The sequence below is a fragment of the Lampris incognitus genome, chromosome 2 (genome assembly GCF_029633865.1).
Source record: "Lampris incognitus isolate fLamInc1 chromosome 2, fLamInc1.hap2, whole genome shotgun sequence".
NCBI classification, from domain to species: Eukaryota; Metazoa; Chordata; class Actinopteri; order Lampriformes; family Lampridae; genus Lampris; species Lampris incognitus.
This window is the reverse complement of record NC_079212.1, coordinates 18328849-18354732: the sequence shown is the minus strand read 5'-3', so window position 1 is coordinate 18354732 and position 25884 is coordinate 18328849. Positions and strand designations below refer to the sequence as shown.

At 43.6% G+C, this 25884-nt stretch overlaps 1 protein-coding gene across 1 annotated transcript in view; it reads left to right on the top strand.

Annotated features, from left to right (window-relative positions):
* Window positions 1-144: 144 nt before the first annotated feature.
* Window positions 145-25884, top strand: part of LOC130107351 (acid-sensing ion channel 1A-like) — an 80460-nt gene continuing 54720 nt past the window's right edge. The window contains exons 1-2 of the mRNA XM_056273901.1: window positions 145-506; window positions 9420-9615. Of these exons, the coding sequence (XP_056129876.1) occupies window positions 145-506; window positions 9420-9615 (558 nt within the window). The remainder of the gene's footprint in view (window positions 507-9419; window positions 9616-25884) is intronic.

Genomic DNA, 25884 nt, shown 5'->3' with positions numbered 1-25884 from the left:
GTTTTCAGCGCGCGGGAGATGGGACGTTTTACCATGCAGTTAAAAGACTGTTTACTCTCAACCCAACTGCAAGTGACTTGAATCTTGTTCAGACTTGTTTTTCCTCTTTTTTTGCGTTCATATCGAGCCTGCTGCAGGGTGACAATGGACCTAAAGGTAGAAGCGGAGGAGTCGGACAGAAACCGACCCCCTCCCATTGAGGTTTTTGCGCACAATTCGACCCTGCACGGGATTGCGCACATCTTCACCTACGAGCGGGTGTGCGTAAAGCGCTGTCTGTGGGTCGTGTTCTTCCTGGGCTCTCTGACCTTTTTGCTGTACGTGTGTGTGGATCGAATCCACTTCTATCTGGAGTATCCGCACGTCACCAAACTGGATGAGATCATGACTCCGAGTATGGTGTTCCCCGCTGTCACGTTTTGCAACCTGAACTCGTTCCGCTTCAGCCGAGTGACGCGCAATGACCTGTACCACGCAGGGGAGCTGCTGGCTCTGCTCAACCAGAGGTGTGTATATGGCACTGTGTGTATGTTCAACCACATCCGGCTCATGCTGCAGAGTCTGAGCATGCTGACACCTTTCAGTTCGGTCGAAAAGTTACTGTGTGAAATTATTGGGTCGTTTTCGTTCCTGCAACAATTGGTTGTGTTGAGCTCTTGGGCAGTGATACTCATCTATGTATGTCTCTCACACAAGCCTCATCCAGAGCTTGTGTGCCCACTTGCAAGCTTCATCCAATGTGTGCACACATGCACAAAAACTGAGTCAGACGGCAAAGGTAGAAAGATATAAAAACTGTTTCCGGCAAAAAGATAGGCTGACTCTAAGAGAGTCTTCCACCCCATGCCATGGCGAGCCGGGTGTATCGTGTATGTACATTTTCACCCCAACCCAGTACCACACCATCTGGGTTCATAGATAACCACACATTCAGTGAGACAGCATGGGGGCTAATGCTGGGCTGGAAGGGAAACCCACACATGGCCCTCCATGGCATGTGATTGAAGACCTCTTGATCAGCTCATCTCTGTGCAGGGTAAACCTGCAGGAATCTACAGGAACCTGGAAACAAGTTTTTTATTCACATTGATGTTGATTCTCACACCCATTCACAAAGGTCGTTTTGTGTTTGTTTTGTTTTTTTCAATAGTTTCAAAGTTGTGGTTGGGGCCCTCGCTGCGTGGAGGATGGAGGAGGATGCAGATTGCAAGGCGTGAAATAGTCAAAGCTTTATGATCACAGGCGCCTCAATAGTCTTCATGGCCTAGCTGTGTGGACATTGGGGCTTAGCGGAGCACTTGTGCACAGGTGGAGAGCTCTACACAGTCTGTTGGGTTTTTATCACACAAGTTAATAAAGTGACCACTATTGGTTTAGTAAAGCTGTCGTATCCCAAGAAATGTCACTAAATCAGTAAAATAAAACCCATTCCTATCCATGAACCACCGTTAATCCAGGGTAGAGTCAAAGAATATAAAACAAAATCAACATTGTTACATTGTTTTTCCTTAATATGTATTGCAATATTAAAGAATAAAAATGTGTCATATGATCTCACCAGATATATGAAGCTCTCAACTTTCAAAACCTGCATTAGCAAAGAATTTACCGCTCCAGCAATGATTCAGGCTATTTAACAGGTGGAAATGAGGCAGTTGTCCAAGAAGCCATTAGATCAGACTAAATTATGTCATTAGTCAGATGGACCAGGATATTTTTCTTCAAGATCAGTCAAAAAAAGCAGAACTCGCTAGATTTCATTTTCCACCAGCCAATAACAGTTTTATACAAACATGATTGATGGGCCCAATTACCCTTACGTTGCATCCTTTGCAAGGAGCAGGATAAGCGGTTCGGAAAATGGATGGATGGATGGATGGATGGATGGATGGATGGATGGATGGATGGGCATTTCACATGTTGTCAATTCATAAATGATAAAATTTTCAGCCCTGATCCAGAGCCATTAAACTATTTTACTGCCTGGAAATTACAATAATGATAATGAACCACTTTGGAACAAGACACACTAGAGAGGATGTGACGTGTGTGTGTGTGTGTGTGTGTGTGTGTGTGTGTGTGTGTGTGTGTGTGTGTGTGTGTGTGTGTGTGTGTGTGTGTGTGTGTGTGTGTGTGTGTGTCAGGTTTTTCTATCCTAATGGGGACCAAATGTCACCATAAGGATATAAAAACCTGAAACCACCTACCTTGTGGGGACATTTTATGGGTCTCCATGAGGAAAAGGTAGAGGGTTAGGAGTTGGTTTTGGGGTTAAAGTTAGAATTGGGATTAGGTTAAGGTTTGAGTAAGGGTTAAGGTTAAGGTTAGGCATGTAGTTATGATGGTTAAGGTTATAGTTAAAGGCTAGGGAATGAATGTAGCCAATGAGGGGTCCCCACGAGTATACAGTGACATGGTGTGTGGGGGTGGGGTGGGGTGGGGTGGTGTAAATACTGGTGTTTGTGCGGATGCATGCAGGATGTGCAAGTTTAAACTCTTGTGAAAACATACTTCAGATACCACAGGGATAAGAAAATGTGCAGGTATACAACATGAGAGTCAGGATCAGAATCATCTTTATTCGGCCATGTATGTTTGCACATATACATGGAATATGACCCCGGTTTAGTGGCTGTCAATGTACTTACATAGATGAACAGCACAGCAATCTTCAGGCATATATACAAGGAATAACTATATACAGGTGAATCAGAAAGGCAATGGTGCAATGGTGCAGAGTGCAAAGATGCTGGAATAAATATGTCTGCAGGTTACTTATATACATGAAGTAGGTGGACATGGCAGAATATGCATGTACAGGTAAAATATACAGTTTACGCAGTGTGCTTAGATTTACTATTACACTGTTAAGTGTTCATCAGAGTGACAGTATGTTGCTGAGCATATTGCTTATCCCTACAGTGGTGTAAGAAGCCGTCTTAATTATCTTGCCAGGTAGCAAGAAGCAGTTCCGCAAGGGCAAAAAAGGCAGGATCTACTCATATAATTGAAAAATGAAATAAAGAAGAAGGTGCACAATGAAAACAGAAATGTCAAACTAAACTGGAATACAAATAGTCGATTGATCTGTGACTGGATGTCACAGTTAATGGAAGAATAAATAGGGTTTGTCGGACAGCTTTACTTTTATGTAGAATTCATTTTCATAAAAACATTCTCAAATCCCATATTGCAAGGGAGCTGGATGCTAGAAAGATGCTCAGAGTTGGAGACAGACATGCTTATTTTCACTCTGAAGCTGTTGTTTGTTTTGTTTTTTTCATTCATACACATGAATAACTGGATTGTTTCTGTGAACTAGGCTTGCAGCTCATTATTTTGCCTCCCTAGGCAAGGTACAGGAGCCGTGCAGCGGGAGCCTCGTTTTCTACGAGCCTTGTCCCAAAGTGGAAATGCTTGTGGCATGAAACCAAGCTTTCTCCTCCTTCTCCTCCTCCTCCTCCTCCTCCTCCTCCTTCTTCTGGTGTTTGGCGTCACCGGGCTGGAGGAAGGTCTCGTTGCGTGATACTGAAGCCCTGCACTAGAACGACCAAGGCCGTCATTTTGACGGTTTTGGATTTTCAAAGTTTAATAACTTGGGTGGGAAAAAAAGATACAGACCTGCCGCTCCGTGAATGCTCCTAAAATTGCATATATTTGCACTAAAATTAGTTTTAGATCAATTGCAAAAAAGAAAAAGTTATGATAAGATCTACCTAAAACGACCATGAGTCGCCAGCCGCTTCTTTTCACCTGACAGTGAGAAGTTTCGCCAGGGGGACGTAGCGCATGGGAGGATCACGATATTCCCCCCCAGTTCCCCCTCCCCCCCGAACAGGCGCCCCGACCAACCAGAGGAGGCGCTAGTGCTGCGACCAGGACACATACCCACATCCGACTTCCCAGCCGCAGACACGGCCAATTTTGTGTCTGTAGGGACGCCCGACCAAGCCGGAGGTAACAATTCAAACAGGAATTGGGATTCAAACAGGCGATCCCTGTGTCGGTAGGCAACGGAATAGACCGCTTCGCTACCCAGACGTCCCTGATTGTGGGATTTTATCTTATAAGTGCCTTCTTGGCAGGTTTTGCCACAATAAAAACTGTGCGGAGTAGAAGCCTCATCTCAATTAAGACAAAGAGTTTGTCTGCAGGGCAAAGGGAGCCCATTACTCCAATTTCATACCAGAGCATCCTACTGCCCCTGTAACCTGATAGATTAATGGACGGATGCTGAGCCTTTATATGGGTTCTCACGTTTGATTTAATGTTTGACCAGTTTCACGAGTCTCCACTTTTAACAGAGATGCAACATTCAGGTGTAGCTGTCGAATCGCTCTCACAAATAAGTAAAACTACATAGATAAGGACATACTGCACCTGGGTAGCATAGTGTGAATTCTGGTATCCACGAAGATAACCTTTAACAAAAAAAGAAAAAAGAGAAGAAGAGGAACCACTTTAATGACCAATTTAAATATTGTGACACATACGGTGCACAAAGTAATTGGACATTTTCAGCGTTTGCATATCTCTCTCTCTCTCTCTCTCTCTCTCTCTCTCTCTCTCTCTCTCTCTCTCTCTCTCTCTCTCTCTCTCTCTCTCACACACACACACACACACACACACACACACACACACACACACACACACACACACACCATGTCTCCCTATACTTGTGGGGACCTCTCATTGACTACATTCATTCTCAGCCCTTAACTCTAACCTTAGCCATCATAATTAGATGCCTAACCTTAACCCTTACCCCAACCTTAACCATAAACCCAAGTCTTAACCCTAAAATATCCCCTATTCCTCATGGGAACCGATAAAATGTCCCCACAGATAGGTGGTCACACACACACACACACACACACACACACACACACACACACACACACACACACACACACACACACACATCATACTTACTAGCGCACATGTTCTCACACACTCACACCCCTCTCTCTCTCTCTTTCAGGAAGGTCAGAGTGCAGGGTTTGCTATATTGTAGCGCCCCTGGTGCAGTTTTAGGATCCGGTGTTTTGTTCAAGGGCACTTCGGCAGCGATTGTGAAGCCCATAGATGAAGATGTCAAACCCAGAGATCTAGATGTTGTCAAACCACCTCATAGGGTTAGTGTATATATTCATATGGGCTTAGAAGTCCTGCACAGTCTGTCATTGAAACCGTAAACTATTGTGTACGGGAAGTCAGTTAGTTCTTGACTCAAGTGAAGCAGGGTGAATCGGCTGCAGTAAGGCAACAGTATTTAGGGCTGTGCGATATGACGATATATATCGTGTGACGATAAAAGACGTCTATCGTTTCATATGAAGCGCTATCGTTTATTTCGTTGTGTCGCAAATCACACTCTTTACGGCAGTGTTTTTCGTCATTTGGGCGACCCTTTCCGCTCTTTGCACAGCACGGACGCAGGCAGGATATTTGCATGAAGGCAATATAAACAAACATGGAGGACGGTGAACGAGGCGCTTGTATCTAAAAGAGGGGCTACTTCTATCGTATGGACGTGGTTTGGGTATGAAAAGGCTGACACGGACCAGAAAACCGTACTTTGCAAAATATTCCGCGCACCGGTCCCCACAACAGACTCAAACGCTACTAGCCTCTTTTACCACCTACGCAAGAATCATGTCAGTTTGCGCAAAGGTTCTAAATAAAAGGAAAAATATAATCAAATATGAGTAATTACCTTCTATTAATGTAATAAATGTAATAAGAAATAGGCCTTTCCATGTGGTCATAAACTATGTTACGTCTGAACACATCGACAGCGCTGCATTTGATTTGGCGCTGTTCTATTGTGCTGGGATCATTTGGTGATGCCTGCGGGCTGTGGGTTGGTTTATCGGGTCTGCCTGTGACGTCGTGTCAGTCGCAATAAACAACGCAACGGAGAGGTTGTGTCGAGCGACAGCGCTGTGTCCTGACGTGATTTCTAAACACAATTAACTATTCATTGAATTTACAGAAAATGTTCTATATCGTGATATCAGTGACCTATATCGTGATATGAGATTTTGGTTATATCGCACAGCCCTGTATACAATATATTAAAACATCTGAAACATCAGTGAAAGTTGCAGTTTATAAGAATCTGCTAAGAAAATGGTCACATTTCCACCAAACCCCCCTGGTCTGAATCTGTCGTCCAAAAAAAAAAAAAATAGAAAAAAAGAAAAGAAAAAACAAATGCATGGTTTTGAGTGAATCTCTTAAAAGCGAGATATTTTTAATAATAGCGCGGCGTAGATCGTCGAGAGGTTGAAGAGCGTGTGCAGTCCCCACTTTTCTGCGCTCTTCAAACAGGGCAGGGGGTCATCAGAGTCGGTGAGCTCCACTAAATGAAAGGAAACATCACACTGGCCATTTATAATGTGTGCTCTGTGGGCCGCCGGCCTCCCACTCAGCCCAGTGCCCACAGGAGCACACGTTACTCACTGGTATTCAATCTCCCAGTATGTGAAATCAGGACACAATGAATCAAAACACATGAACCTTTGGGGATGCAGGCACATCATTTTTATGCTTTTGTGTTGGATTTTGATTAAATAAATGAAAGCGTACCGGGCTTCAAGGACACCCGGTTTTCTTGATGGGAAAGAAGTGGCAGGTTGAATTCACTTGGCTTGAAAAAAGGTGTTGCTGGAGCTCACAATCTGTTTATTCAATTTACAATGAAGCCCCCCCCCACCCCCACTGTGCTGCAAAACTACTCACCAATTACCTTTTTATTTTCAGCCTCATCATTTATGATTGTTAACAATCCTTCTTAAGGAGACCAGAATACTGAGACTCTGGTCATGGCTTTATAGATGCATGCAATGTTTGATTGAAGTGTTATATTGCAGCAACCTTTATATTACAGTAAGACAAAAAATACAGAAAAGGCACTTTAGCCTACAGAATGACACTTCTGCTATACTAAAGTGATTGATCACATATAAAAACCACTTGAAAACACCGAGTGAGCCTTTTTCCAAGCTTTACTTTATGGTTATCCAAAGGAGTTGACTCAAGTGCAACTGGACTTGGTATATATCCGTGAAGACGTTTCGCCTCTCATCCAAGAGGCTTCCTCAGTTCGTGCCTTTCTGACCAGACCAAGCTAGTCTGACTGGCTGGTGATGAGACTCAGAATTTATCCTCTAGGAGTCGTTGTCAGAGCTATAGATGTCCATGGCTTTTTGTGTCCCGATGTTTAGATGTTTACCAACGCCCTTCGCTAACAGAGCCATAGATATGAGTGGCTCTCCTGTGCTCCGATGTCCAGCCACGCCCATCGCCATCGGAGCTGTTGATTTGCATTTGTTTAGCAGCGACGGTCGTTGGGGGTGTTAGTTTCGACTTCATTATTCAGTGGTCATGAGAGTCGTTGGAGCCGTTAGTGACCGACTGTTGTTCTTGGAGGCTAGGCTTCTTGAGTCTCCTGGGTAGAGATGAAAGGACGGCATTGTAAGTGGGAGATAGGTGGTGTCGCAGACCTCCTCCTCTGTTGAGGGATGGTTTTTCCCGTTTCACATAGATGGCTTCCTTCACCCCTCTTTCAAACCATCTATCTTCTCTGTCCAAAATGTGTACGTTGCTGTCCTCGAAGGAGTGTGTCTTCTCCTTTAGGTGTAGATACTAGACTGCTGAGTCTTGTCCTGAGGAGTTTGGTCTTCTGTGTTGGGCCATCCGTTTGTGTAGTGGTTGTTTGGTTTCTCCTATGTATAGGTCAGTGCAATCCTCATTGCATTGTACAGCATACACCAGATTGCTTTTTTGGGTGTGTGGTACACGGTCTTTGAGATGAACCAGTCTTTGTCGGAGTGTGTTGCTGGGTTTGAAGTATACCGGGATGCGGTGTTTGTTGAAAATTCTCCTGAGTTTCTCGGAGACTCCAGAAACATACGGGATGACTGTGTTATTCCTTCTGTTCCTTTTCTCCTCGTCGCTCACCTGGTTGGTCTTTTTGGAACGTGTTGCAGTTTTCACAAAGGTCCAACTGGGGTAGCCGCAGGTTTTAAAAGCTCCCCTCAGTTGTTTGTGTTCTTCTCGTTGGGCCTGAGTGCTGCTGGGCACATTGTCAGCTCTGTGTTGCAGAGTTCTGATGACGTCCAGTTTGTGTTCCAGAGGGTGGTGTGAGTCGAAAAGTAGATATTGGTCTGTGTGTGTAGGTTTCCTGTAAACCCCAATGTGGACGTCACAGTCCAAGAAGGGCAAACTGTTGTTCTTTACGTCTTCCCTTGTGAACTTAATGTTCTTGTCCACTGAGTTGATGTGTTTGGTAAACGCTTGCACCTCTTGTGTTTGGATTTTGACCCATGTGTCGTCCACATATCTGAACCAGTGGCTCGGAGGTGTTCCTCTGAAAGAGTTCAGGGCCCTGTGTTTTACCTCTTCCATATATAAGTTGGCCACAATGGGTGATACTGTGGAGCCCATTGCACAGCCGTGTTTCTGTCTGTAGAACTGGCCCCTGAATTGGAAATATGTAGTGTTCAGGCAAAGGTCCAGCAGTTGACAAATCTGGTCTGGACTGAGGTTGGTCCTATTGTGGAGTGTCGTCCTGTAGCAAACGTTGCCTCACAGTTTCCAAAGCCTCCATGCTTGGGATGCAGGTGAATAACGAGGTCACATCGTAGGATACCATGGTTTCATCCGGTTCCAGTTTTACACCTTGGACCTTGTCCACGAAGTCAATGGAGTTTTGGATATGGTGAGGTGTTTCGCCCACTAAAGGGGTCAAGATGTTGGCTATATGTTTGGCAATGTTGTACGTGACCGAGTTTATGCTGCTGACGATGGGCCTGAGGGGGGTTCCATCTTTATGGATCTTAGGGAGTCCATATATGCATGGAATGTTATCTTGTGGGTAGAGACGGTGGTATTGTATCCGATCAATGGTTCCTCCTTTCTGTAGTTTCTGTAGGTACTCTATTATTCTCCTCTTGTAACCACTAGTAGGATAGCGTCTCAGAGGTTCATAGGTGTCGGTGTCGCTGAGTAATGACGTGATGTTGGACATCTTACTTTATGGTTAGGCAAAGATTGTTAAGTCTGAACAAGGACAGTAAGTCAATCTATCCCGACCAGGGGACACATTCCCACATCTGGCTTCTCACCCGCAGACACAGCCAATTGTCAAGTCAAGTCAAGTCAAGTCAATTTTATTTGTATAGCTCAATATCCAAATTACAAAATTGCCTCAAGGGGCTTTACAGCAACACAACATCCTGTCCTTAGTTTTGTCTGTAATTGTGTCTGTAAGGACAACCGACCAAGCTGGAGGTGACACGGGGATGCGAACTGGTGATCCCTGTGTTGGTAGGGAATGGAATAGACTGCTACGCTACCCAGACACCGCGGTGTTTAAAAAAAAAACCTAGCTTTCTCTCCCCATATCTCTGCAGGTATGAGATCAGAGATCGGCACCTTGTGGAGGAAAGTGTGCTGGAGGCCCTGAAGGTCAAAGCAGACTTCCACAACTTCAAGCCACGTCCTTTCAACATGTGGGAGTTCTACGATCGGACTGGTCACGACATCAACGACATGCTGCTCTCCTGCCATTTCCGCGGCTCAGAGTGCAGAGCGGAGGACTTCAAAGTTGTAAGTCAACGCCCAAGATCATAGTCAGAATGCAGGGAGTAGAATTAAAATGACTTTAAAAAAAAAAAAAAACAGACCAATGCAATCCAATATATTATATTACACCCACCCCATTTAATACAAGTCAGGCTCATGAAGGGCTGGATGCATTCATCTCTGGATAAAACATCTCTGGATGAAGATGCAAAAAAAAACAACTCACATTGTCCGACTGACAGTTATTGCACATGTTTATTTACTACTAATGACAGAGTAATACAGTAATTCAATAATCTAGCAGATGGGCCCACCCTTTAGTAGGCATAATAGGCAGTTAAAGGATGAAGTGGGGTGACATGCACTGTGGTCGTGCTGTCCGGCTAATGATGTCGGTGAGCTTGGCATTTGTCAGGGGTTGAGGCTATATAGCTGCTAAACATATGTACGGTCGAGTGTGTCATTACCCCGGGAATTTGAAAAGCCTCTGTCCCGGCACCGAGCTGCACCTGGCTGCTTTGGAAGGGCATGCTGCTGACCGAACCCTGCAGAGAGCCGCACATGTGCTCCCTGAATCAAAGTCTGATGGCTGAGCAAGTCTGCGACTATGAGGAATGTGTCTTACCTAGGATACATCCTCTTAAACCAAAAGTATGAGGTAGTAAATTCAAGGTGCAATTTGTAAAAAAATGTTTTTTTAAAATGCTATACCACATGAAGACTGCAGTAATTGGAGGCTAAGTATAAAGAAAGTGCTATATGGAGTATAAGAGGTGGTGTAGAAATGATTAGTGCATTATCTTTACACAATTCTAGTAAAATAAAGATGTTACAGAAATCTAGAAAATCCTGCAGATGTAGTTCTGTTGTATAGAAAAGGTTATGGATATGAGAGGTAGTTCATATAATTATAAGCAATCAATAAAATACTGTGAATTCCAGCTGTAGAGATGAAATGGTGGGATTAAGACATAAAATATAACGATTGGTTCTGAGGGAGTTTCAACTTGGTCTGAGCAGATGTGATGAAACTTGACTTGAGGATAGTGTTCATTTTGTCTCACATTTTGTTTTTATCTTTATTTTAGTTTACTTTATGTCATTTATGTTTTTCAGTAATTGCAGGTCTGGAGGGTTGGGGCGGTGACTGTTTTGTAATAACTGTTCACTGATGATTACTGTGCATGGTGAATCAAAATGTTTAACTGATTTAACAGTACTTAACATGCTTTTAGCACGCACGCACGCACATATACACATACACATTTTTGGATTTCTGTCTTTGTGAGGACCCTTCATTGACTACATTCATTCCCTAGTCCTTAACCCTAACCTTAGCCATCAGAACTACATGCCTAACCTCAACCATTACCCTAACCTTAACCTTAACCTCAACCCAATCCTAATTCTAACCTTAACTCTAAACCTAAAATAGACCCTTAAAGAAGTGAGGACTGGACAAAATGTCCTAACTTTGCAGAAATGTCCTCAATCTGATGGTTAAAAAGTCAAATTGGCTCTCACAAAGGTAGAAGTTCAAGAACACCCCACCACACACACACACACACACACACACACACACACACATTCACGCAATGTGTGCTGTGTCTTCCCTTTATCTTTTGTCAAACTGGTACCATTTCAGACTAGATTAATCACGTTCATGTTTCTTTTGTGAATATTTGACAGCTATGCTATAATTTCCCATACTACAGTATGAGCCAGACTTACATGCTGGGCTGCTATGATGAGATAGAATTTTATTCTTTTGATAACCATCCTTGGGAAAAAATATTTGTTTATTGAAGTACTTTTTTAAAACGTAATATCAAATATTGTTTGCCGTTTTGCCGACTCCTCTCAGCTCTTGGGTATGGGCTACCAAAGTTTCAGGCTACCTTTTCATCTATTCTATTGTATTACTTCTCTTTTTCTCAGAAGAGGGGAGGGGGGGTGGCAATTTACTGCATTGTCCTTTGAGTTTTGAAGCTTGCAGGGGGGAGATGTCAAGTTTTGTGTCAGAGGAATATCATAAATGGAAAATGTGGATTCTTGTAGGGCAGGGACGGTGTGTTAGATGGACTGGTTGGTTTCTCACTTTGGTGTCTTTGTGGTCCTGCTGGTTATCAGATCTCTGCTGTATTCACATGTTGCCTTGGCAGTTGATGGGAGCCATTGTGCTCTTTAATCTGGATCAGACTGAGCGTTGATTGTACTCACGTCCTCTGCTGGTGGATACTGTTTAGATTTAATGGGTGCTTTTCCCAAGTGCTTGCTATTATCTCATCTGCAGAGCAACAGACCTCTAAAGTGTGACATGAATTTCACACATCAAATGAAGGATTCTGGATCCAACCCCATGTCAGTCCAATGTAAAAATGCAGAGAAGTGTAAAGTAATTGCCTTTAACAACATCTGACGTTAATATTGACTCTTTTCTCTACTATTCATTTCCAGATTGGTTAAGGGGGAATTTGATCACTTTGAAACCGCACAAGAAAACGCCAATAATTGTTAGCCTAGCATAAGCTGAATTTACCCCTGTCTACCAGCTAATGAAGACTAAATTTGAAAAAACAAACAAAAATAAAACAATAAGACTCTTCAAGAACAGTATGAACAATTCGCACCTAATTATATAATGTATTTACAAGATTGTTCACAATGTTAAAATATAAAAGTGACCACAGTGAACTGGAAAGGATAGCAATGATGAATGGCAGTTTGTTCTTGTTGCCCAATGATGCAACATTCACCTTCATTGTTAGCAAAATTATCTTAGAAATTCACTAACATGTTGAAAAATATAGTAAAGTCAGTAAAGTTTATTTCTAGACCTTTTTTTTTTATTTTTTAAAGATTTTTTTCTGGCATTTTCTGTTTTATCTTAACAGTGAAAGTAGAGAGAGACCGGAAAGGCTGGGGAGAGATAGAGGGGGTGACGGCAGCAAAGGGCCTGGGCCAGACTGAACCCAGGCCGCAGCAGTAAGGACTCAGCCTTATGTGGTACACGCTCTACCAGTGAACCACCGGGGCGCCCTTTCTAGAGCACATTTAAACACAGCTTAACCTGACCAAAGTGCTGTACAAAGGACAGGGCCAAATTGCTGTACAAAATGACTTTAAAATATGAAAAGTAAAAAACACAAAGAGAGACACAGCAACGACAACAATAAACAACAAGGGACCAGGATGGGGTGAGGTGGCCTAGCTTACTGGCAATATGGCTTCTGGACTTAGAGGGACCAAAGATAAGTACTTCAGTTTTGTTACTGTTTAGCTGAAGGAAATTATTTGCCATCCAGCCTTTAATGTCCTCGAGACAGTCCAGTAGAGGCTGTAGGGAATCCCTAGATTTTAGTGGGAGGCACAACTGTGAATCATCCGCAAAGAATTGACAGCCATTTAGGACAAAGCTGGAAAAGTATGCAGCCTAGATATCTCGTCAGTTCTTATGTGTTTTATTGATACTTCCAAAGCTTTCAATTGTGTTAATCATAGAAAGTTGTTTGTTAAATTGAGTCAAAGAGGGGTGCACAAATACACTGTGAGAATTCTGGCTTACTGGTATGCCCACCAGACTATGCATATAAAATGGGGGCAATAGTGTCTCAGCCCCATTTGGGGTTAACAATGGTGTCAGACAAGGGGTATTTTGTCCCCAGTTCTCTTTACTCTATACATTGATGATCTATCCAAGGAATTGAAGGCCTTTAACACTGGGTGTATGATTGTTAATTCTCTAGTGAACCATATTATGTATGTAGATGACCCTGTGGTCCTTAGTCCATGTAGCGCTGGTCTCCAGCAGCTTCTTACTATATGTTCTGTGTATGGTGTGGAATATGATATCAAATAAAATGCCAGTGAGAGTGTTGTCTTGATTTGTAGAACCAAAGTGTGAATGTCTAAAATGTCCCAACTTCAAATTGTCTGATAATAATCTTGGTGTCTGTAATAAGATAAATATATTGGACATTTTATTACAAAACAAATGACAGATGATGATGATATTTATAGGCAATGCCACATGATGTATGCACAAGCAAACATTCTCTCACGTAAGTTTAGTTTGTGTGCAGATGGAGTGAAGATGTCTCTGTTCAGAGCATGTTGTACACCAGTCTACACTGCACACTTGTGGTCAAACTACAAAAAAGAAAGCTTACAGATACTTCAAGTAGCTTATAATGATGCCATGAGGATATTTACTTAAGATCCCTAGGTAGTGTAGTGGAGTCAATACTTTCCAAACTGTTTTAAGAAATCTTTTAAGAAATACATTTATTTGCTGGGTTAATGCCTCTGTAAATGAAATAATCCTGGTTTTATCAAACATAAGGTTTAGTACCACATGCTACCAATCCCAGCTGTGGAGGCATTGGTACAGTTGTCTCCTTGTAAGTCATTAAAAGATATTTTTTCTTTCTTAAAACATGATCTTTTATGGTGCCTTTGTATGGAATATATATTCTATGTAATGTCCTGTCTTATCTGGACCCTGAATCTAAAATAAAGTTTGAATGAATGAATGGAGATATTATGCTTCCTAATAATCTTTCCAAGAGGGAGCATGTACAGACAGAATAGAACAAGCCCCATGATGGATCCCTGAGAGACCCCATAGTTGACAGGGGCAGAGGAAGAGGAAAACTGACCTATAGCCACTGAGAATGTCCTATGTTAAAGATAGGATTTAAACCAGTTTAGTGCTGTACCCTAAATACCAATCCACTGTTCGAGAACTGCCAAAAGGATGTCATGATCCACAGTGTCAAAGGCAGCACTAAAACTCAGTAAAACCAGAATGGCATTTTCCCCAGAGTCAACAGAGAATAATAGATAATTTGTCACCTTTAACAGAGCTGTTTCTGTGCCGTGGGGGGCTTTGAACCCTGATTGAAATGCATTAAGGATCTTGTTGGCATTCAGGAAGGGTCGTAGTTGTGACAGGACAATTGTCTCCACTAAGAATTTAACATCAAGGTTATGATTTGACTGGTGGCTTGTCCAGGGTGTTTCCCAGCCTGCTGCCCAGTGACTGCTGGGATAGGCTCCAGCATCCCCGCGACCCTGAGAGTAGGATAAGTGGTTTGGATAATGGATGGATGGATGGGTTATGATTTTTGAGCAGAGGCTGGACAACTGCATGATTAAAATATACGGGGACTGTGCCAGAGGCTAAGCAAGTATTAATAACTTGAATGCTATGGCCAATTATATCAAAAGTATCTTTTATAATATGGGAGGGCACAACATCATGGGGGAGGTAGTTGGTTTCATGTACATGACTATATTCCACAACCCAGACATAGGAACCAGTTGGAACTGATTAAAGGTAGTCGGGCCCGCTACACAATGGGGTGGGGTGTCAGACAGAGGGGGAGAGAACTTGGATCTGTTTTCAAAGTTTTTCAGTGAAAAACTTCAAAAACTTCTCACAGATGGCTGTGGATGCTTCAACATCATGAGAGATACGGGAATTGAGGACAGAAGTTATAGTGCTGAATAGAATTTTAAGTCTGTGAGAATTTTTACTCTCTCAGAAATATTTAGCCCTGGCTTTTTGGCTGCTGTTTGACAATTTGCCAGACAGTTTTGAAATATTTTAAATGAAACTGAGGGGTGATCTTTTCTCCATCTCCACTCAGCTTTCCGACAGGCCTGCCTAAGAGAACGAGTTGAATCGTCCAACCACTTGTGGGATTTAAGTTTGTCTACCTGCCTGCCACCCAATGACTGCTGGGATAGGTTCCAGCATACCCGTGACCCTGAGAGCAGGATAAGTGGTTTGGATAATGGATGGATGGATGTCTATATTTGAGGAGGGCTAGAGTCCTCGATAGGTGAACAGGAGGAATGGAATAAGGAAATTAATTTATCTGGGCTTGAAAGAAGCTCAGCAGCAGAAGAAATAGAGGTTGTGATGGCATTTCTTTGATAGGCTTCAGCAAACTGATTTGCAGTGAGAGAATTTATGTAACAAGCTAAGTTATATATAGAAAACCCATAAGGCGTAATGTAAGGTCAAGAGTATGACCTAGTACAAGGATGGGCAATTTTGATGATAGAGGGCCACAAAAGATTTATCCTCAATATCAGAGGGCCAGACTGTGACCGTGCGCTTACACCAGTGGGATACTGTAACCCCATCACTCAATTAACCAATTATAACAACTAATTTGATGAAAAGAATAAAATATTAAAGTTTATTATGCCAACATTTCTTTTTGATGAGCTTAACACAGAAACGAAACATCCACATTCCTGAGTGATAGACCATTATTTCAGTGCAATGGGGTCTCAAAAATCATCATTCAGTAATGGTACAAAAGTTAACATTCACACTAGGTGCAACAACTAATATTCATGTTTGTAGTGCAATTCTACTCTGCCCTCCCATTCCATGACATGTTTCAAATAAACATGCAATTAGCTCAAAATGGTAAATGGACTGCATTTTATATAGCGCTTTTCTAGTCTACCGACCACTCAAAGCACTTTTTTTTACAATTTATGCCTCACATTCACCCATTCACACACATTCATACACTGATGAAGCCATTGAAACTCACCCACAGGTGGCTCAGTGTAAAGTTCTGTCTTAATGAGGTACTTGTGTCCTCTCCTGCTGGCATACAGTAGACTGAAGGTCAATGTTTGTGCATCCAATCTGCATGAGCTAGAACAGAGTTTCATCTGTCAGTCTGTTTCTCTCTTTTGACTCGATGTGCTTCATTGTTGAGAAACTGCTCTCGCAGATGTAAGTGCTCCCAAACATGCTGGCCATTGAGAGTGCAAAATCCCTGAGGAGTGGAAAGTGGGACTCGGGTAGTAGTCTCCAAAATGAAATTCCTCTCTCATTGTGCTTTGCTTGAAAGAAGGGGTCAGACTGTAGTTGAATTAATGAATGATAATTTATTGTGAACATGTAAATAAGCAGGATATAAAATACAGATAATCCATTGCCAATAATCTGAAGTGGTATCTCATCGAATGCTGTCCTCCAAGAACACCAAGATTTCAGTGAGCAGCGCAAAAAACATCTCCAAGCACGTCCCGCGGGTGAACATGCCTGATGAGAGGGTTAAGGACAGATGATGCCGAGCTAGCGGGAAGGACAGTACTCTGAGGCGCCACCTTAGAAGGAGAACGAGGTTCCGGGGAGCGGATATTTTTTTCCTAGGATGAATCTGGGGGAGGTTCCCGCCCTCAAACGCTAGGATTTGCCAGGTCAGCCTGTCAGTCAGCCTGCCAGGTATTCTGCCCTCAAACGTTAGGAGTGGCCAATTTGCCCAGTCGAACGCGGGGGAAAACTTCACTGACTATCCACTGTTAAAGGTCAGATTACTTCACAATAAACATTATTGATAAGTAGATTAAGTAAGGGGTAATACCTGACGTGGTGTCCATAATGGATGGAGGAGGCCATTAATTCCTGATTATGGACACCTGTACGTTCTACAGAGCAGGACATTTTTCAGCACGTCCACGGATGTGACAAAAGTTTCCCTCACTACAACCTATGGGCAAGTACGTTTCGATATTTTTCAAAATATGCAAAATCAATTAACGTCTATATCCCCACAAGAATTAATTCAAATGCTAACAAAGTTGGCACAGTGATCGTGCAGATGCTCGATTTCACATTTTTCAAATGGTGTTCAGATCTGTCAAACGATGAGTCTGCATTGCCATTCAGTGTCTTACTGTAATTAGTACCGTATATACAACATTTTCCATTTCGCCAAATGTTTGATCAAACTTCTCCAAAATCTTTGACAATACACTTAATATCAGCAGAAGTTTGTATGGTCCCCCCCCCCCCAGAATTTTATCACCAACACTTTTGCTACAGCTGGCCCTCAAAGTTTGCTCAAATACTGTTGGCAGGGCTTATATAACAAAAGAATGTCATATTACCTAAATGCTTTGTGCTATTGCATCAAATTTGGTGTACATGTCTGGATATGATGTCTAAGTGACCATGACAAACTTGGTGCCATTTAGGTCAATAAGTAGCACTGTAGCAGGATTATAAACTTAAATAGCCATAATCCATTAACCATTAGTCCTAATCATTTGAAATTTTGCATGCTTCTTCATTGTGCGAAGGTTTAATGATATCTGATAGGACGTCCTCATACTCCAAAAAATATGGCCACCATCAGCCAATAAATTCTAAGCTATTAGCACAGACAATTCTGTATGACTAATCGTCATGAAATTTGGGTCACATTTGCAGGCATACTCCAGATGCAAGCCTACAACATTTGGTCATAATCAACCTGATGGTGGTGATGAAACAACCCACTTTACATTTTGAAATCTAGCTCAAAAAGCCTTTGGTCTTGAATCAAAATTTTGGCTCCTCTTGAATCCATGGGTCATGCCAAATCATGTGCAGGTACACTCCAGATGCGAGCCTATTACATTTGGTTAGAATTTGCCAATAGGTGGTGGATGTGGGAAACTGCTTGGACCCCGTTAATTGCTGGGAGGGCTGCCCACTACCACATGCCTCCTCCGATACATGTGGAATCACCAGCCGCCTCTTTTCACCTGACAGTGAAGAGTTTCGCCAGGGGGACGTAGCACGTGGAAGGATTATGCTAGTACCCCCAGTCCCCCCCCCGAACAGGTGCCCCGATTGACTAGAGAAGGCACTAGTGCAGCAACCAGGACACATACCCACATCCGGCTTCCCACCCGCCGACACGGCCAATTGTGTCTTTAGGGACGTCAAACCAAGCTGGAGGTAACACAGAGATTCGAACCGCCGATCCCCATGTTGGTAGGCAACGGAATAGACTGCCACGCCACCTGGATGCCCCTGGATGCAGCTATATTTTCTACTTGTTTAACTCAACACACCTTAAAAGGAGAATGATTGGCAAACAGGATCCAAAATCCCTATTCATTGTCACCATAAATGAAAAATAAACGTATCCGAATGGCATCTGAGAACCCTGATATGACGACAACACTGTAGAGGTCTCTGGGTGTGGGAGACACTGTGTATGCAAGAACTCCTTTAATGAAGGTAGTAAAGTTGCTGTTTTAGATTTTTGTTGGCTTTGTGCGCCTTTGTTGACAAAAGAGGTAGTATTTTGCGGAAGAACAACTTCACCGTCACAGAAATTTACATCTACAAACATCCCTTCATAAGAAATGTAGTGGTGTTTTGAAAAAACAGGTGTTCGCAAGCTATTCAGCGATGAGATAATGTGTCTCAAATTGTGGCTATGTATCTGGCCTGTGTGCTATTAATCATTTGGTCTGATTTTGCAGGGAATCCAACCCAGAGACAAGCATGGGAGATCATTATATAACAATATCTTCTCACTGGTGGTCTCATTTGCTTATGGTGGTCAAACAGAGGTGTCACAATTAAATTGAGACTGATAAATAGTCATTGAAAAACTCCTAGTAGCAGCTTTAAGATGTAAATAACAGCAACAATAATTATAATGACAATAATAATGTTTCCTTACATAGTCTCTAATATATCCTCTTTTAACCTATGAAGGAGCACTTATTTATAGCAATGGCCCGAGGGAGTAGGTGTCAGGGTAGGGATGGTTAGTTACACATCCACACACTAAAACACTTGCAAGGTGCTTTATGAAGTCACAGACTTGGACTGGTATCCACTGAGCAAATCCACTGGAGTAATCATGCATTTCAATGACACTTTGATGGTAGTTCCTGCGGGAGGGTCGTGCATTTCATCCACTTATAAAAACATCCCATTTTTCCAAGTTGTTCCAGATGTTCAAACTAGCCATCTTGGTACATATTATCTTGGCTATAGCCATTCAATTGCTGCTACAATAATAAATAATTCTCGTACGGCAAACTGGATTGGCATGTTGTATGTGTGTGTGTGTGTGTGTGTGTGTGTGTGTGTGTGTGTGTGTGTGTGTGTGTGTGTGTGTGTGTGTGTGTGTGTGTGTGTGTGTGTGTGTGTGTGTGTGTGTGTGTGTTCTGTACTCACAGCTTTAGCGCCAGTTGCACCAACATGCTATTAACCCTCAGCATTTCTTCCTCCAATTTCAGGGGGGACGGATTATTTTTCTAGCATTTTCACGAGCTGAACCTTCCGAAGCCCAAGACCATTTTTCACATGACCCCGTCCTCTCAGCTCTCTGCTGTGATGGAGCAATTTCTTGTCTCTTTGAAGAGCAGTGTGGTGCTCAGAAAATTGAATCCTGCCAGAAACACAGTGGTAGCAGTGAGGTGTTTTCCCCCGGAGTGGTTTAAGGCCTCTATTTCTCACCTTAGCTCTTCCTTTGTTGTCTTCATCACTGCACGTCTGCAGAAGACTGGGAAATGTGTTTCCTTTGAAGACTGTCTTTGACGCATTGCATTCTTAATATTTCTCATTGTTTCATCGTCAAGTCCTTGATGAAGGAGAAAGACAGCTGTTCCAGCAGACTATTCTTCCTAAAAAGATTGAAAATAAAATAAAAACTGGTTTTATGCATGTGCTGGAAGCTTTTAGTGTGTGTGTGTGTGTGGGGGGGGTGTGACAAGACCACATATTCACTACTCAGTTCCTAGTTAATTGTACATTCAGGGTTCACAATATAGTCATTATGTGTCAAATTGTTGTGATGCTAGATCAAGTTAATTTTGCACATCTCATTACAAATGTCTCTAATGTCTTCTCTGTAAATGTCTCCTCTCAGCTAAAATGATGTTTGGGACGGGCTTGATTACATGCCAGTGCAATGAACAGTGGGTCATAGCAAAGGTGTAAATATTTGGTTTGTCAGTCACTGGAATGAAGATAATGCATTTCCCCAAGCTGCCTGTGGAGATGTGTGCTAGCAATAATAGATTCCAAGTGTGAAACTTGATACTGTCCAATTAATGGGTGATTTGCTCCAACAGAGAGGAAATTCCTTTCTTGTGATTTGTATGTGTGCAAGAAAACTTTTGCACATACATTTTTTCTGAGTATCCTCTCTGCCATAATGTGATTTCAAAATGGCAGAATGGAGAAATGCATGCAGCAAGGCAGTGAAAATGGAGTTAATGACTGAAACCAGTACTCCCCAGCATTACTTTTTAACAACAGAGCGAAAGAGGGTCACCATTTTGTTAATTGTTAATCGTATCTTTTTAGTGGACCACAACGGAGCCTTATTCAAAAACCCATTAGCCAGGACTAGTCCAGGACAGGAGAGGAGGACTGAGAAAAACATGAAAGGTGGAAAAACCATGCTCGTGGGGGAGCTTCACTTTGTCTGATGTGTGGCCTTTGTTTGTTTGTCGAACTCGGGCTTTGACAGGACTGCCCAGGGAATCGTGGCGTCTGTTTGCAAACTCCCAGCAAACACTGCCACCGTGACAGCTGTGTTGTTATCTCTGCACTCTGATCACTGTCTTGTCTCAGAGAGGCAACAGCCAGAATCTTTACAGAGACAAAATGCCAGACCTACCAGGGAAAAAGATCGAGTTGACACGGTGGGATACAATCTACTGCCCTTTTTAGTCCTTTAAGGTAAGATAATCTGGCTGCCATCACACCTTGCACAGAAGTTCAAGGATGTTTTTTTCCTGTTCAGGAAAAATGAGCAGCTGAAAATATATTTAGAACTAGAATAAAAACATTTTTTTGATATAAACCTTAAAAAAATGTGGGGGCATCCAGGTAGCATAGCAGGCTATTCCATTGCCTACCAACACGGGGATCACCGGTTTGAATCCAGCTTGGTCGGGCGTTCCAACAGACAATTGGCCGTGTCTGCGGGTGGGAAGCCAGATGTGGGTATGTGTCCTGGTTCCTGCACTAACGCCTCCTCTGGTCAGTCGGGCGCTTGTTTGGGAGGGGAGGGGGAACTGGGGAGAATAACGTGATCTTCCCACGTGCTACGTCCCCCTGGTGAAACTCCTCACTGTCAGGTGAAAAGAAGCAGCTGGCGACTCCACGTGTATTGGAGGAGGCATGTTGTCATCTGCAGTCCTCCCCGGATCAGCAGAGGGGGTGGAGCAGAGACTGGGACAGCTCAGAAGAGGGGGGTAATTGGCCAGGTGCAATTGGGGTGGGATCCAAAAAAAATATCCTAAAAAAAGTGGGAGGAAGGAATGTTCCATAAAAGGCAAAATCAAAAAAGGAAGGAAAACGTCTTTCATTGCAACAATCTTTCATTATTATATTACAGCCTTTAAATAGACACAGATGTAACGTTTGATAGGCAAACAAACACAAATTGAACTTAGGTTAAATGCGGGCCACCTTGCAGCAACACGTTTCAAACAAGCCAGCGCTTCCTCAGGCAACCACATCTGTGAGCGTTTAAAGGCTGTAATAACAGAATATTATTAGACTGAAAAGTGAAGTCCCTCCTTTTATCTTTTTTGATATGAACCTTGAAACCTCTGACCTATTTTTACTCCTGCTCTGTAGTATATCCTTGTGCGGGTTCCTGCAATTGCATCAAATGCGCTCAGCAACAAATTGATGTCAGAGTTCAGGCTTGGCTGGGGTAGCTAGTGTTGTGTTGATCTTTAGCTCAGAGCTGAACTGTCTAAAAGCCACCCCAGGGGTTGGCGATGAACTCAGGTTTCTCTTGCAACACATCACAACACAACTCAACAGAGACTCTGGGGGAGAAACAGCCCATCCTTCCATTGGCAAGAATAGAGAGAGGCTTGCATTACCTCGGGGTCCAGCAGTGAGAAGTGACAGATGGAAAGTAGGGCTGCCCCAAAGCTCCAAATGGGAGGCAACACTTTGTGGGTCAGCCCGGCCCCGGGCCCGGCCCATATCCAGGCGTTAAACCAGCTTACATCGTCTTGTCTCAAATTGTGCCACCTTTCAGTCACAGTGCCGTGCCCCGAGGCCTGGGAGTTGTGTTTATCCTCACTTTACCCTCTCTGCCTTCCTTCATAAGCAATTTCCTGCATCCCTCATTCATTTCAACCCCTGCACCAGTGCATTCACCACATCACCCCCATGGGCATGACAACCCTCATTATGTTTTCATGCCAAGCTCTCTCTTTCCCTCTCCTCTTATTATTCTCTCGCTCTCTCTCTCTCTCCCTCTCTCTCTCTCTCTCTCTCTCTCTCTCTCTCTCTCATATGCCCTTTACCTCGTTCAGCTTGTTCCCCTGGCTTCCCTTTTCAAGCCCTGCATTGTGAGCTCGTTGTTTATTTTTTCAACGCAGTCTTAGCTCAGAGACAATTAACGATTAGCAGCACAGGAAATCATTCAAACTGGCTCTGAAATTCCCTCACAGCAATGCGATGCTCACCGTACGTGGACGGGATCAAATTAATATTTGCCCCCACGGTGCTGAACACAGTGTGTTTAGTGCTGACCACCTACAAATACAGATTGATGGGCAGGGTAACCACATTACCCGGATCAGCAGGTGAATCCTCGGAGCTCATAATGGAGCGCAATCCTCGACACCAAAGTGATCTGTCAGCAGTAAGAGGGCATGCGCGGCTCGGAGAGTTCAAGTTCAACTTTAGTCAGCGTAAATTTGACAGCAGAGTTTTGAAAATATTCAACTTGTTGACACGCCGGCAACAGTGACTCAACATTAAGCCCGCATGTGCCGTCTTTACCCTCTCTGCCTTCTCTGTGATGGGCCATACAGGAAGTCCCCGGATTACGAACGAGTTCTGTTTTTGAGTCTGTTCGTAAGTCGAATTTGTATGTAAGTCAGATCAGTTATGTGCAGTTCACATCTAGCATCAGTTAGTCAAATGTTTGTCTTAGTATTGCGGCGAGCCAGCGTGGAAGAATGAGTCGAGAGGCAGAGATCGCTTTTTATTTCATTTATTTATTTATTTGTATTTTCCCCTCTTTTTTTCCTCCCCAATTGTATCCGGCCAATTAGCCCACTCTTTTGAGCTGTCGCGGTCGCTGCTCCATCCCCTCTGCCGATCCGAGGAGGGCTGCAGACTACCACATGCCTCCTCTGATATATGTGGAGTCGCCAGCCACTTCTTTTCACCTGACAGTGAGGAGTTTCGCCAGGGTGATGTAGCATGTTGGAATATCACGCTATTTCCCCCAGTTTCCCCTCCACCCCGAACAGGCGCCCCGACCAACCAAAGAATGCACTAGTGCAGCGACCAAGACACATACCCACATCCGGCTTCCCACTCGCAGACATGACTAGTTGTGTCTATAGGGATGCCCGACCAAGCCAGAGGTAACACGTGGATTCGAACCAACGATCCTCATGTTGGTAGGCAACCGAATAGACCGCTATGCTACCCAGACGCCCAGAGAGAGATCTCTCTTTAATCGCAACTCCCGCGCCCCATACCCCGCATGACCCCGGGAGTGCCCTTTTATTTACACACCAGACCAGAACTGACTGCAACAGAACGATGTCCCCCCGATGTCCCAACTGGCCACATAGACTAAGTCACGGTCCCATGGTCAGTCAGTCAGTAACAGTCCTCTACCCAGTCCGAGTCAAACCCCCAAACAAACAACACAATAACCAAAACATGTACACATTATTTTTTAAAATAATAGGCTTTACAGGGGTCGGTTCGTAAGTCGGGCATTCGTAACCCGGAGACTCCCCTGTGTGTTAGGTGACAAATCTGCTATCGTCTGTTGTCTTCACTTAACTAACTTCTCTTCCTCTTCACTAACCTCTAAACCCAGGAGGTTTCCTTTTCAATTATCTTAATGTTTTACTCTCTCTCACTGGCTCTCTTTCTTTCTGCTAAGCAGATACACAGGAAGCCATGCAAAATAACACCACAACACAACACAACACAGCACATCTCATCAGAGAAACCAATCAATTGAGAACAAAGAAAGCTAACCTAAAAAGGGCCTTTCTGGTTGGAGGATGAGCAGGAGGAAAAGCTGCAAACATGGTTAAGCACAGATGAAATGAGGTGTGTGTGTGTGTGTGTGTGTGTGTGTGTGTGTGTGTGTGTGTGTGTGTGTGTGTCTCCGTGTCATAAAGGGGAACTCACAGGAAGGCCAGACAGTGTGAAGCAATAGACGGGTCATCATCTTCAATCGCTGGGTTTCAGTATGACACCTATATTCATTCATATTGAAGCTGTGATTCTGTGAGGAGGTGCACCCCGTCGTCTACTCTTCGTTGAGGGACCGGCAGTCACAGAGCGTCTCCATGACTCCTCGACGGCTTTCCGGATCAGTGGTGTTGTGCATATACAGTTGACATGCCTAGATCTGAGAGGGGAAAACACTTTTTTATGAGGGATATTCTGGACGAGGGGGAAAAAAAGTCTGCAGCGCTGAAAATAGCCCGGCTTGGCTGCATTGCTCTGCACATGGTTTATTTATCCTGAGGATTAGTGCAGGTGACTTGAGGGCCGGGTGCTGTCTGGGCTCAAGGCAGGCTCTCAGAGGGCTGGGTCTGACTCAGACTGCTGGATGAGGTTTAGGAGAAGGAGAATGAGGAGGCATGATGCTGCAATTTAGACTTCAGCTATTAGCTGCGCTCACCTGACCCTGAAAGAGGCCAGCGGTGCATTTCGGGAGGTTTGTTTGAGAAAACAAAGATCCAAGAGGCAAGAGAGGATCTGTTGTACAGTGTGTGTGTGTGTGTGTGTGTGTGTGTGTGTGTGTGTGTGTGTGTGTGTGTGTGTGTGTGTGTGTGAGACGGATGGATCGGTTGAGAATTACTGTGATGGGCCATTTAACATGTCAAGGCTTTGGGGAGTAACTCGTGCAAACACAAAATACACACACACACACACACACACACACACACACACACACACACACACACAACATGCCCAAACACAAACAGCTGTCCACAATCCTCTGTAGTATGGGGAACATGGACTGCAAATGGAATGACAGCAAACAAGGACTAAACCTGAAAACAAGGAAAATGATCCCCCAACAGTACAAGAGTACACTGAGGTGTGTGCGTGAGAGAGCGAGCAAGAGAGAGACAGATGGAGGAGGGTGACCAAATGTCTTGCAGTAGAGACCAATAATGTCTTTTTTTATACCAACTCCATGAGTGTGCTTGAGGGCTTTGGAGTCAGGTGAGGTCGGAGAAAAGGAGGAAGGGTAAGTAAGACAAAGTGGGGAGGAACAGATGGGAGCAGTGGTGGTGGAGGGTGAGACTTCAAACTGCGGGCACTTCAAGTGTCAGACGCCCAGACACCCTGCATGGAAATGAACTTGGGCTGAACCAGACAAGGACATATCGGTTTAAAAAAAAGTATATACGGTGTAGTAATGTGGGGTGGCTTAGTATCAATTTGAACGAGAGAGCTCTGCAGTAATCGGGATACAGCCCAAATAGGGAAAATGATAACTTTCT